The sequence below is a fragment of the Melospiza melodia genome, chromosome 9, assembly GCF_035770615.1.
Source record: "Melospiza melodia melodia isolate bMelMel2 chromosome 9, bMelMel2.pri, whole genome shotgun sequence".
Taxonomy (NCBI): domain Eukaryota; kingdom Metazoa; phylum Chordata; class Aves; order Passeriformes; family Passerellidae; genus Melospiza; species Melospiza melodia.
In genome coordinates, this window is record NC_086202.1 from 29891857 (window position 1) to 29906274 (window position 14418).

The 14418-nt window shown below is 40.8% G+C and overlaps 1 protein-coding gene across 9 annotated transcripts in view; it reads right to left on the minus strand.

Annotated features, from left to right (window-relative positions):
* The window catches only part of JMJD1C (jumonji domain containing 1C), a 158612-nt gene that overhangs the window by 35321 nt on the left and 108873 nt on the right, over positions 1 to 14418 (minus strand). For 8 of the 9 annotated variants that reach the window (XM_063164060.1, XM_063164061.1, XM_063164059.1 and 5 more), the window contains one exon: positions 3456 to 3561. The exons of the other annotated variant lie outside the window; for it this stretch is intronic. In XM_063164060.1, coding sequence (XP_063020130.1) covers positions 3456 to 3561 — 106 coding nt within the window. The remainder of the gene's footprint in view (positions 1 to 3455; positions 3562 to 14418) is intronic. 9 annotated transcript variants of the gene reach the window in all.

A 14418-nucleotide genomic window follows, 5' to 3' on the forward strand; every position in this document is an offset into this window, starting at 1 on the left:
TTTGCATGTGACTATATCATTTTTAAAACCAGCTGGGAAGAAAAACACCACCTCTTCTTACCCCCATCCACATCATTCATGGCACAACTGAAACACTGAGACCTCCTGAATCCCCTGAGCTGATGCCCCTAGAGTTGTGTTTCCAGCAGCACAGACAAGGGCCACAAGTGTGCCAGCACAGGCACTGCCAACCACAGGTACATAGGGGCACAAAAGGAGGAAGAATCTACAGATTTACGTCTCACATTTCTGGTCTTGGACCAGACAGGGTTCCCATGGGGACACATTTCCTGATGGCTTCTCTCCAACCCTTACTCCACATGACCCTGCAGAACGCCTCCAGCTCAGCTCCCACACTTCTGACTGCCTGACCCATCCACATTCTCACATCTTGAACTTGTAAGGGCTGTCCCAAAGCTCTGCCTTATTCAGACAGCCTCAGTAAAATTCTGCCTGTGTCTCTGTGCAAATTTGCCATTCCTACTTTCCTATCCAATCCTCTCCTCTCCTGCATCCTACTGCTAACAGCACAATGATTTTCAGTCTCTTGCATAAGCAGAACCAGCGTCCCCCCAGCTTCTTGTCTCATTTGAGCATTACTGTGACTCCAGGCCACTCCTTCTAAATCCTTTCCCCCAGTCTTCTCAGCTTACAAGCTCCATCTTTCCTTCTCCAACGGCTTCCAGCTTCTCCCATACTCCCTTACATTGACTCAGTGCCCATTTCTTTCTTCTTACTCCTTGTTCTAATCTGTGTCCATCCTTCATTGCCGCTCTTACCCTATCTATTTTTAAAAGAGAGTTTATCTACCTTTAAAAGCAGTGGGTTGAGTTTTTTCCTTACATGCTGATGGGATGACAGGAAGAAGGAGAAAGATTGAACTGCAGTCACACAACACAGACCAGCTCAGCTCCAGCCCAGCCCAGCCCAGCCACAAGCAGCCATTACAGGAAAAGCCTGGCTTTGTCTCCAGTCCCTGGCTGAATCACTCCAGCTACACATTGTTGAAACAGCCTGTGCAGTACTATGAGAAAATATGTTCAGAACTGAAGCACACTCAGTGTTTCAGGAGGACTATTACACATGCAGCCTGAGATTGCAGTGATAAAAAACTAATAGGAAGAAAGAAATCAAATCTTTTAATTGTTCAAAATCAAAGACACTTCGCTATGTTCCTTGAACCGGTTTTATTTGTCCCAAAAGCTTTCAACTTGGCCAAGTTTGGGAGGAGCTTCATTTTTTATTAAACAAGGAACAAACTACTTTCCTGCCAAAGCTACAATCTCCACTGCAAAGCATGCTGCTGTGACTGCTGCCCAAAGGAGAAGTTAAAGGGGCCAATTTTTTTCTTTAGTCTCATTCTTGTAAATAATTGGACTGGTTTTGACTAAAATTCTCCCTCCTCAAATTGGCATGCTCCTTTCTAAATATTTGGAACCAGATTTTAAGGCTTCTATCCGACCCTCCTCTTTCTTCAAATAAACTGTGTTTTAACTGCAAAAGTCAAAGTAGAAAATACTAAGTTGTGGTATGACGGTTTCAGCATCACAGAAAACAAGGAAAAGGCTGGATACTAAAAATATTGTAGAGAATGAAGTACGAGAATGTGGTAATAACCTTAACAGATGCATCTAGACAAGGCAGAGGCGAAAATGTAGCTTAAATTGCAGGGAACAAGAAAATGGAGGAGGTGAAGCAAACCAGAGAAGAGAGAGGAGGAGAAAAGGAAGAAAACATGACCAGATGACAGCAGGTAGCATTGTCAGAGGGCTGTCTGTAAGCCACTGGAAGGTTGGTGCCAATGCAAGGTCTGCATGAGCAGATTCTGGGCAGGAACAATGTGACAGCAGTCCCTGCTGGCTGACCACCACCCATGGGGCTGAGGCCCCAGTGAGGAGCACGTGTCCCCTCAGGTCACACACCACATCAGGGGAGCAAGTGGATCTAAAGCTTCTCCTCAGATGAGAACAACACTGGCATGAGATTCATCTTATCATCTATATTACATCTTCTCATCTATACCATTGTTCATTTGTGCACTTCTGAGCACAGAAACCTCTGTGTGAGAATCTGTATCTATGAGGGCAAAAACACAGACCCTGGAATGATGGGAGAGTTGTGTGGGTGATGGGCTGGCAGTCTCATTGAGATTACTATTTCAATACTGCTGGAGCTTTGCTCAGCTATTGATTCTGTACCAAAGCACATGGAGACTTTTACAATAGCCTTACTGTCGTTATTCTAATGAAATACAATAAACAAGCTCAATTTCAGTTTCCATTTCATATAACTCTGATTTGATTGTGCATCACCTCTCAATCCAGTTTTGTCTGCAAATTTCATCAACAGACTATTAACTTGTATTGCATCTGATGATATCAAAAGTAAAATCTAAAATGACTAACACCAACATGCCAACTTACTATCTAAACAATTCCACGTGTTCATTTTTTCAGCATCCTTTTTCTGTGGCCCATAAGAACCATGTCTAGTCAAATGAGAAACTCCACAGAAGGAAAAACACAAGTTTTTTTACTCTAAGTTCAGTATTATACTTACCATATTCTTTTTGTCTTCTGATCTTGGTTTTATCAAAGAGACTAGACAGCAAGAAAACCTCAGAGCCATCCTTAAAATATCTCATTATTTACAGCTTCCCTCCTAATCTTCATTTACAAAATGACTGCTTAAGCATTTTTGTTCTCAAACTTCTTTCCTGGGGATTTTTGCCCAGACACACAGAGGGTGGTTTCTGCCTCCTAGTAACAGGAACTCCTCTGCAGAGCTTCCTGAAACTTAATAAATATGTAGCAAATGCATCCAGTATTTTTACTATCAGCAAGATGGCACCAATATAATTTCTTCCAATTCATGCTAGTTTTCTTGTAACTTGTATCTACAATGTACATATTGTTGTACACAGCTTTTTCCTGCAGCCTCCCAGCATTAGAATTGAGTTACAAATTGTAACTGATTTGAAAGCAACTTTTCACTCGGGGTGAGAGCGTGGGGTGGGGATCTGAAAGTATTCTTCATCTGTGACAGAACTGTGAAGAACTACAAGCACAGACAGGTATCTGAGAAGTTATCACACGTAACAGTAACACTAACAGAGCACAGAACAGTTTTAAACATGCCAAAATGTGTGTGGAGGCCATTCATACACACTTATTTTCACAACAAACTTCATAAAATATCTACATTCAGACTAATGATATTCAGCTTTTGCTGTAATCACTAAAACATCAAACAAGTTAAGAACAGTCTGAAGCAAACACCAACAGCTTCTTACAATCTTGTTTCCTTGTATTAACAAATACTTCCAAAAAATAACTTCCAAGTTAAAAAATATATTCTCCATTATATCACAAATGCTATGGGATGAGTCCCACACAAGCAATGGCCTTAAACTAGCTAACACAGAATATAAATAACACAATTTCCCACATAATTACCTTGCATAAAAATCTCCTGAACCTTTTGTTCCTTTACCCAGGCTTTTACCTCCTCATGTAACTGCGGGTTATCCCTGAGAACTGGGTTTAGACTGTCTACGTCGTCCTAAAGTAGAGATTAAAAAAAGAACCATATGTTATGTTTACTTGTAACATTTTTGTTTATTTTCCTAGATGTATTTTAAAATACAGTATTAAGTTGTTAGATGCTAATTTTACTGATTGCCTACAAATCCCTGTGCTATTTTTAGAGAAAACTTAAAAGCATAACATAGTGCTAGAAGTTATTTCATGGGAACACAGTATGTCAGATCCCACATGTGGCCAGACTTGTAAGCTATTAATAGGATCACACTTTCATACTGTCTTACTACAAGCTAAAAATGCCCTCTAAAGACTTAGGTGCTCACAGGTATGCACAAATTGTTTAAATAATTATTAAATTTTGTTTTTAAAAAAATCTGGTTTCCATATCTGTAAAATGTAAGAATATGGACACGTTGAGCATAAACACAGATATCAAACCTACAAATGTAACACATAAGCAATATTTTAGGAGAAACAAGCATTCTGAGATAAACACCATTGCTGATTTTCAAATATGTTGGCCTTTGTTAATTAGGTAGTTTCAAATAAGACATGTTTTATGTTTATTACAATCAGTTCTCCTGGAAAAGATTATTTTCCAGTATTTGGTAGGATATCATCTGGGAAATGAAGATATATTCAGTGGCTCCTTCTAACAGAAAAAAATTGGGCACAGAATCTGGTTCATACCCTTGCAAGCATGGCTTAAGAATCACCATTCATCTCTGGACTCCTAGAACACCTATTTCTCTATTTCAGAGCAAACTTGCTATTTCTGTCTTTGAGGCTGTGGCAGAGAAAAAAAGCCTGGTGGCTCCTCAGGCTGAAGATGGCCTTGGAAACCCATGAGCAGCAGCAACATTCATTTATAGCAAGAGAACTTCAGACAGCTAAAATAATGAGTGCAATTCTCCACATACAAAATGTAGAATGCTTTATCAGTACTGCAGCTGAGAAAAAGCAATTTCATCCCTTGATCTCCAGCAAGTTCCTTGATGTTTCACAATTTATTATGAAGAGCTCCAGCCACAGAACACAAAGATACAACTAACACCCAGTGAACGGTGCATTGCTGCCAGGCCCTCCAGTGACACAAGCAATTTCCCTCTATTCATCTGGATGAGATTATTCCTGCTAACCCACTGATCACAGGATATCTATTTCCAATTCAAAATTCACTTCCTGACACTTGGAGATTTGCTGTGCTCCACTATGGAGAATGCATCAATGTTTTGGTTATCAGAGAAAATTACTGCTCTCTATCCTTATGCTTCTACAAAGGACATAGCCTTGGATTGAAGAAATGGTCAAGATGAGCATTTTAATACATGTTAATTGGAACAAAGTGAAAGGGAAGGAAGATCAACAGGACCTCTGCCACAAGGTTCAAAATACCAACCAGATAAGTATGCTGTTAGCATTACCAGAGGCACAAGAGGGTCATAACTAAAATTTATTCAAGGATGGCCTCTCCCAAAGCAGTTTAAAAAAGAACATTGGCTCTTCTGCCTACATGTGCAAGTCCATTTGAGCAATGATCCTACATACAGAAAAAACATCACCACTGGGAAAAGGGAATTATTTGCCAGGGGAACACAGCAGATCCTGGAACTGGAGCTGTGTGATCATCAATCATGTCCTCCTTCCCATGCACTGTCTTTGACAGCAGCTGCAAGAGACTCCTGCACCAAAAATTTCCCCACTCAGATCCACATGCACTGGATCTAAGCAACAGACTGAGGACAGCAATACTGAGTTTGGCTGACCTACAAATGCAGCTGATGTGCAGCTCTTGGACATTGTGAGTAATCACTTCAGTTGCATCTACGAAAATTTGTATCCTCATTTGGAGATTATACACATTGATTAAGTACCATGAAATCAAACCTGTTACTCTTAACATTATACTATTTTCATGAGTTCTTGACAGAAAGTTTTTGAGTCTCTATGTCATCTTAAGCCACTTTTGATTTGTTTCCTGAAGGCAACACACACTGGTGCTTTTTTTCCTTAAGATTTCACATCCTTCCTAAGCATCTAGGCCTTCTTTGAACTTGACACTGAAGATACAGTCCATCCTACATATAGTACATTTGAACCTCCACCTCCTGTTCAGATGCATGACATCAGCATGCTTGGCTGAGAGTGCTCCCTGAGAACAGATAGAAAAGGAGCCAGCAAAGTCCATTTTGTATTTATCTCCTCACCCTTGGAGAAAGACAAGCTCAAAGATAAGCTACAAAAGGCACAAGTTAGGTCAAAGACCCATTACACAAACTGCATGCAGGTGTGACTGGGATTATGTGGATGATATCAGAGCCTAGAGTTTCTAAATATACACACAATACACATTTAACACATCAATCACAGGGTAGGGGGGCGATACTAACAGAGCAAGTTTCTGTAATTTCAAGAATTCTGTAATTTTGTGTACATGTATCTATGAAAAATGTGTGTGCCATGACTTACCTTTTTCCATCTGTAGTCTTAAACCTGAATATCTAAAACCCAGGAAATTAATGCATTCATTAATTAACACTGCACAATGTGTTAAAACTGTGAAGCAGTGGCCTTAACCACACAGTCTCAGCACCCATCACAAACTCTGGCAGAAGGAGGGAGAGGACAACAACAGGCAAGGCTGATGACTTGCAGTCTCTTCCCCAGTTTAACACCGAAGACAAGCAGTGACTCTGCAGTTCCCAGTTCTTTTCCTTACCCTGTGTTTATATTGCTCAAGGAACAATTACTGTCTACAGATTTGAACCTTGGCAATTGTAACCCTCAGTATTCCTCTTCTTAGCTAATGCAGCACGACTGACAGACTAACCTCCAGAAGATTTAAATGCCCTGCAGGATTTTCCTCCAGACTTTTCCTCATTTGAAAGTAGTTTTACAAACAGAAGTTATGGTACCCTCTCCTAAACTAGTTTTTCCACAAGTCCTGGAATATCTCCTCCAGAAGGATGTTAATACTCGATTGAAATCTTTATGCAAATCAGGATGCAAATCAAATAAAGGGGACTGTTATATTCTCCTTCAAGTCTACTGGAGGAAGCTCTTGATGTACTTCAAGTGGCAGTGCCTCTGGTTCCACAAATGACTAGATGCAACTCTGGGAAGGAGACAAAAGACCTATAGGCTAGAAAAATATGGTTGAGACAACCCCTCCTGCCCTTCTGGAAAAGTCACATGAGGCAATGTGACTATCAGAAGCTTGCCAGTCTGTGACTAGCTTTTCACATCTTTACTGATATTCTTCTTTCTTTCTAGATCAAAAGAAGAATTCACTTCCAGTGGACTGGACTTTATGCTTAATTATCCAAAGAACTGGGTCAGCTGGCACATCTCTCTAGGTGATCATTCTCACCTGCTGGGGATGTGTTCGACTCAGGGCAAGTCCTGAGAAGAACAGAGAATGAAATTTTCCCCCAAGTATCAAAAAAGGTGCTGTGCTTTTCTGACTTGATCTGTTCTTTCTCCTTGTGCAAAAGGATACAAGCAGGTTGAAACCACAGGCCATACCATCAGGTTAAGATATCACACTGGTCTAACCAGGAAGAAATTTTTGTGCAGAGAAGCATTTTCAAAGAGTTTATTCAGACATAATAAAATAACTAAAAATAATTTATCATTCAGAGTCACAGGTGAACCAGTGCTTAGATCACTTGCCATGCATCAAAATTCCTTTGAGATCAAACAGGAATTTCAAGATAGCTCCCACATAAAAACAAGTCAAAATCCCAATGAGAATTCTCCTTCTTGCTCTCCATGCACAAAAAAATACTGTCCAAGACACTAAGAGCTATCTCCAGATGTGTTAGCCCATTGCCTATAGACCACACAAAGTGCTCTGAAAGGCTCAAATGACCAGAGGCTCCTTTTGCATTTTGGGCAGCCAGGTATGACCGTGCTAGGAAGGCCTAGATATTTCCACAGCTACCACCTCCACAAGACCTCAACTTCTGAAGCAACAATTTCCTCAGCATTTCAAAATACTCTTCAAAGTCATTATTCAGAAGCTTGGGAGGTAGAAATGAGTTCATGGAGAGATGAAACCCTGGAGCAAAGAGGAACAAAGAAGTGGATTGCAGTAGCTGCCCCTACCCCCAGTCACAGAGCCTGCATGCTGCTTATGGGACAGTGCACACACTCAGTCAGCTGTCAGCTCTCCACTGTCAGTGAAGAAGAGAAGGAGAACTGACAATATGCATTCCAGGTAAGCCAGTCCTAGAAAAACAGTGGCTTTTGGCATTAAAAAGGCTTAAATCAGAGCCCTGAGGAGTACATCTCAACACACATCACACATCAGGAACCTGCAAACCTTTATTTGGGAAACCTCCTTCCTTGGTCATGGTGTCTCTGCATTTGGCTTCATGCATCAAGGACATGCTATCAGTAGGAACTCATTTCAGCTAGTGTTTTCCAGAGAAAGACTAAGTAGATTTTGCAGTCCTCGCAAAGGTCAACGCCACATTAGTCCTCACCATCTGTGGCTTAATTAACTATAGCTTCCTCTGGCTGCTTAGAGGTTTTCTGATAATTTAGGACACGAATTAGATGAAAACTAGTACATAACCAACTTGACAGTCCTGTTTACAATGCTTACACAGTGTGCACTGCACATTGAAATAAGCATTTTGTCAGGAGTTTAATGGGAGAGGGACCACATTTAAATTCAAACAGTGCAAAACAAAACCTCAAAGTGTTCTGAACCTTCAGTTTTGTTCTTGTTTCGTAAGTGAATACTAGCTTCTATAAAATCAGACCCCAACCCTTTTTTTTCCTTTTGCAGCAAGTCATTTGTACAACTGCACTGAACTTCAGCTGCATAGAAATTAGGTATCAGAACTGCAGTGTGAAAACAAGCCAACACTTCCCTACTGATTGCCACAAGTCTTTAGAGAGCAGTACAGTAGCAGCAAAAAGCACTTCTCAAAATCTAAACTGCTGAGAATTTATACTAGTCCCCTAATGCCAATTTTTGATTATTTTCTTCCATAAAAAAGATCAAGTATTGTACCTGCACCCAGCCTCAAACACATTCATGCCAATTTTTACCCCTCATCTGAAAGCAGGCCTGTACAACCCTCTCATTTTCATTTCTTGATAACCAGCAAAAAAATCCTTTTCTTTCATCTTTCACTGATTATGTCACCTGACATACTGATTAAATCACTGATCTGTAATTTCTTTCACTGACAGTAATTTTTAACAAACCTTCAATCTTAACATTGTCCTACTTGACATCAGAGTGAGAAAAAACACACAAAATGCAGACAGGCAGAATACCAACTATCATAACAAGAACATCACCTGTGAACTGGTAGAATCCCTCTGCCCTGCTACCAGACTTTTTTCAGTGGCAGAAGATAGGAATCTAAGTAAAACACAGAAAAACTGGCAGCAACTGCCACCCCTGAGGGTATTACCAGGCAGGCACTGCAGCTGCCACACAGACCACACCACAACTGAGGAGGGAAATGACCAAATTTAGATGAGTCTAAATACACATCTCCTGCAGCTTCCTCCTAGACACACAGCACGCATAAACCACTGGTTAGCAGCATATTCCTGATTTCCCTGTGACAAGTGAAAGGCTACCCCAGCTGCCAGGGCAGTGCAGCTGCTGGCCGGGAGGTCAGCCAGGCACAGCAGTGGGGACGGCTCTGGGAACCCATCGAGCCCAGCAGGGCAACCTCTCCCTGCTCCACGCTCCTCATCCAGGGCAACGCCACCCACAGACACCAAGGCTGGAAAGCTAGAAAGGCTAGAAAGTTTTTTGGGGAGATTGGAACTTCCCACTTTACCTTAAACGGCTTTGTCTGAGCTGAGAGAAGAGGCTTAGGCTTAGCAGGCGACGCGAGCGCTTTCTATGTAAACCCAACCCACACTTGACCTATTTTCTGCTGTTCTGAGCGCACAGTCACAATTTACCTCATTCAAACCCAGCAGCTGCTGGGCTACATCTGAACCAGTTAAGTCAAGCTTGAAGGCACAGCCCTGACCCCTAAAGCAGAAACAAAGTCGAGCCGAGGTCAGCCCTGCTCCACACGGCCGCAGGGGAGGGCAGGGCTGGGCAGTGACGCTCGCCCTGCACGGACACACAACTGGGATAACTGATCCCCACCCAGCAAGGGGCTCTGAATGCTCTGTTCCAAGGACAAATGTTTATAGATAGTTCAGACCACAAACATTTAAAGATTAAGGGTTATTTTCAGTGTGTAACAGCAATGACTATGTTTCTGTAAGTAGGAAGCTAAAATTACAAGGGGGAAAAAAGATGAGAATACAAATTTAGTGATTTTCCAACTGTCAGTAAAGTTAACATTTCTCAGGAAAAGCTATCAACGATTTTTCTGCTGCTCCCCACTCTTCCCTATGCATAATACTCCTCCCCACACACTCCTACTCCCTTCCTCATTTTACCTCAGGAATTGAAACCGATTTTAAAATTTTAATTATCAGGTTTGAGAACCAAGGGATCAGGGCCACATACACTTCTCCAAGTTCTGATTTCAGGCTTGAAGATGCATCATCAAACGGCTTTGTTCAGTTCTGGAAGCATAAGTGGTATACTAACATTAGGAACATAAATATACGGGGGGGGGGGGGGGGGGGGGGGGGGATCTGACTTGTAGTCTAATTTCTCCATTATTTGAACTTACAGAAATCAACAGATGTATTTGCCTTCTTATAAAACTATCAATACCTCAGGTGAAATGGGCATAGTCTAAAACTTACATTTTACAAGTCAGTTTATTATTCTTTTGTCTGTAGATGACAATCAGGTGTAGGAAGGCAGAGGGGAAATCAGAATGTGAACATGGACAGGATGAACATCCAGCAGGAAAGTAAACAACAACCAATGGATAAGCAAAACCAAACCTGGGCTAGACAAGTATTGTCAAAAACCGGCCTAAAAACTGCTCTAGTGGCATCTACAGTAGTCTTGCAGTTGAAAATAGAGATAAAAAATAGATGACCCTTATGTCCACAAAGTATGTTACTCTCTCTGAGCAGCTAGGACAATCTGGGTTAGAAAAGCAAACTCTTCCCCCTAAGTCAGGTATCTTTTAGCATCTAAGACTTCCCAAAAAAAGTGGCTCCTACGCACAAAACAGAGGGGCTTTCAGCTTCCACCTAGAACACTGTGGTGACCGTTTGTACTACTTACATTCTCCACATACAGACAAATAAAGGTCAAATGTACACTACTCCATGTCCACCTCCCCTCTCATTTTGCTGACACAGCCACACATTTGCTTTTCTTTCATTTTCCACTGAATCATATTTCCTTCCGCTTCCTCAGGGCAGGCTCCACATTTTTATCACCACCATCTCAGCAATATGCAACTTGTACTGATTTGGCATTTTGGTTTTTTAATTGTAAGAGAAACAGGGAGGGAGTACTGGTCCTAAGCCACTCAGTCATGTGGCAATACTGGAACAGCCTTTGAGTCACTAAGCAACTCAGTGCCACTATGGGAAAAGAAACCTCAAAGTGCAGACACTTCCCTGAAGCAAGCAATTAGCAGAGTGAAGTTGATGCTAACAAGGAGACCTGCTAAGTAAGTAGATTGAAGAAATCTCTTTTGTACATTGATATTAAAATTTAAACTGAGAACCAGACACCCTGTGAATTGTGAGCAGCTTTCAGAAGGTATTCAACAAGACCCAAATCACATCAGCTGAAGGACAAGCTGTATGGATGTCAGCATCTTTAAGCCAAAAAGAAAACCACATTCTGTGGATCACCAGTTGTCTGGACTAGTGGGCAATCAGAAATCAAGCCAAGCCAAGAGGTCTGCTCAGACACTGACCACTTTACAAGAGGCACACGTTCCTTGCATGAGGGACAGCAGAGGTGATCTGTGGCAGCTAGAAGGCTGTGTACCACCACCACAGAAAATGACTGACCACACAGGCCATCTCTCAGCTCACAGCAGTCATGTCCATCAAACCTTTTAGCAGCTGCATTACTCAGCAATACCATATTCCTTGACAAGACTGCTGAGAGTTTACTGAAGTGAAGAGCAAAGGCCTCTCAATCCAGTTCTGCAGAAGAAAACTGCAGGAAACCGTCCAATGCGTGCCAGTGTGATGACAGATCCTAGAATCAACACCACCTCCTAGAGATATCCATCAGTGTATCACTCTTGTGAATGACTCCCTGCTCTGGAATTTGAACTACCACCAGCTTAGATTACCAACAGTAATCACACAGCTACCTAGTCTTTCCTGCAGATATCCTCAATCCTATTTACCAAACAGGAACTCTGCCAACATACAACTTTACAACTTTCCAGGTCCTTTCCTCTATAACTCATGAGGATTATGGGCAGAAGACAAATCCCTACAAACAATAAAAATATTTTAAGGCAGAAAAAATACATCAGATACCATCCAAATGTTCTTGAAACCCAGCGTGTTTTAGTCCACTGAATTACATTAATGTTTTATTTTCAAGTCACTTTCAGAGATTTATTTGATAATGTGTTTCTTAGAATACAAATACATACATGTTGGCCCACATGCTGGTATTATGAAAGTAGATCAAAATAAAACTAATTTTTTTCACATTTTAAAAGTACCACTGTATTTGCAGAGAACTTTTCAAAGTTAATTTCTAACAGGATTGAAAGCAGTCCTAGCTTTTTTTTTTTTTACTGTAGAGAGCTCATAATGACCTGCTGGAGCCTTTTTAGGAATTTTCCCTATAAATAATAGATCTGACCAGCTGGGACATATATCATAGCTGGATTAACACTACAGCTCTCTGCAACCCTGGAGAAAGCAATGGAAATGCCTTTTACAGAACTGATGAATAACAGTCTTGCAGAGAGGAAAGATTAAACTGCTAATCAGAAACCAGGGATGTTTCAGTTATTGCTGCAATAAATTCCCTGGGGTAAACTTAGGTAAGTCATTCAGAGTTCAAAATTGATACAATGATCTTCTATTTCACCATATTTTTTCATAGACAAATCTCCTAGCATGTAGAACCAAAAAATTCCTATTGAAGACATAATTCAGAATTGAACTACATTGCTTGGGGAAGAAAAACAAAAGAAGAAAAGAGCTCAAGCCTGTCAAGCACCATAATTCAGCCACCAAGTCTTATGCATTCTGAAATCTGCTTTAATCTGATTTTATCTCCCATATACCAAAATGGTGTGACATGGTCATAAGACAATGAAAGGGAAGAAAACATTCAAATGGGGTAAAACCCCTGCCTCTATGCTTGAAATATAATTTCTAAACTGCATGCTTAAAATTCACAACTAAAATCACAAAAAGTGTAATGATTAGTGACATACACAGAAATTATTATGATTCAAACTCATTTGCTCAGCAAAACCATTAAAATACCACCCTCAATAATACTGGCAGATACACTCAAGTAGAGGAGGTTACAGGGGAAGAAAGGGAATAGTTAACTTTAATTCCATTCAAAAGACAGGAAATGTTTGCTAGATTAAAGGGGGAGGTTCAGTATTTACAAACAATAGTAGTGAAAAGACTTTAGAACTGTAATTACTAGTATACTGTTAAAAATAAATAATGCTTTGTGCATCAAGTCCTCCACAATCCCTTGGTAGAGTTATTCCAACATCTAAGAAAAGAGCAAGATCCATACTTGGTTTTATTTCTAAAACTTCGAGTTGGTATAAAATTACTTGAGTTTCTCCCCAGATGTCTGGCCTGGAAAACCAATTAGGTACACAGACCTGGAACTGCTATAGCTCTCAACCTCTCCTAACTCTCCTAGCTTGCTGAAGGCTGTGGAGCAGCTCCTGTGAAGCAGTAACCCCAGACTACAAATTATTACTTCTATTAGTGTAATTTCAGAAATACATTCTGTAAGAAAAAGATCTAGAGCTGCAGCCAGAACAAAGGGACATTGTATCCAAGGGAGGAACGAAAGCAAACAAACCCATGGGCACTTCACCAAACGAGCTGTTGTGTTATCATTTCAAGATAAGGCTTAATTTGGGTAAGAACACATTTTCATGAAACTCAAGTTTGCCCCTATCTGAAATGCAGGAATGCCTACTCTCTTCCTGCTCTGGGTACAAACTCCCATGCAACACTGCAGAGATTACTTGCATTCACAATTCTGGGATCCCTAAAGCACCGAGGATTCCCAATCCCAACAAAGAGCAGCTTGGGAAACCAAGAACACAGGGTCAAAGCTACAACTGGTTATAATGTGAAACAGACTTCTCTAGGAGCTGACTGAGTCTGGATTACAGAAGCAGGGCTGGTCAGGACCACCACATAAGAGAATTACTTTAAACTTTCATTTTTAATAGATGAAACAGAAATTTTAAGGACACAGAACCAAGGCTTCCTCCACTTACTACTGAGAGATATTTTCCATGGATTTTTACTGGTGAAAAAGTAAACACTTGTGATCAAACACAGGAAATTTTTACCCAGAAACACTGGATGGATTTTTAAACTCAGTAATCCCAAGCATGGCCTTTCAGAAGTACCAAAATACTTTAGTAAAAGGATTTAATATTCACTTTCAAAGACGAAGCAGGTTTTGTTCTCTCTCTTCCATTCTGAAATCCAGTCTTTTAATTACTTACTTAAATACTACCTCCTAGAGTAGGACTAATGAAATCAAATCATTGAGCTGGTTTTTCAGAAATTGTACGAAGAATATAACAAAGGAAGGAAAACTGTTTTCCTATGGATCTGAGTGTCATCTGCATTGCAGTAACCTCAGTTTATCCCAAGGACCTCTCAACTCTTTCCCCATTGCTCCTTGTGTACCTTCCCACAGCTCCAGCAGCTCCACCTGAACTGGTGCAGCCACACTATTTGTGTCACCTTCCTGTGACTGATGGCCTCCCCTGCACACTGC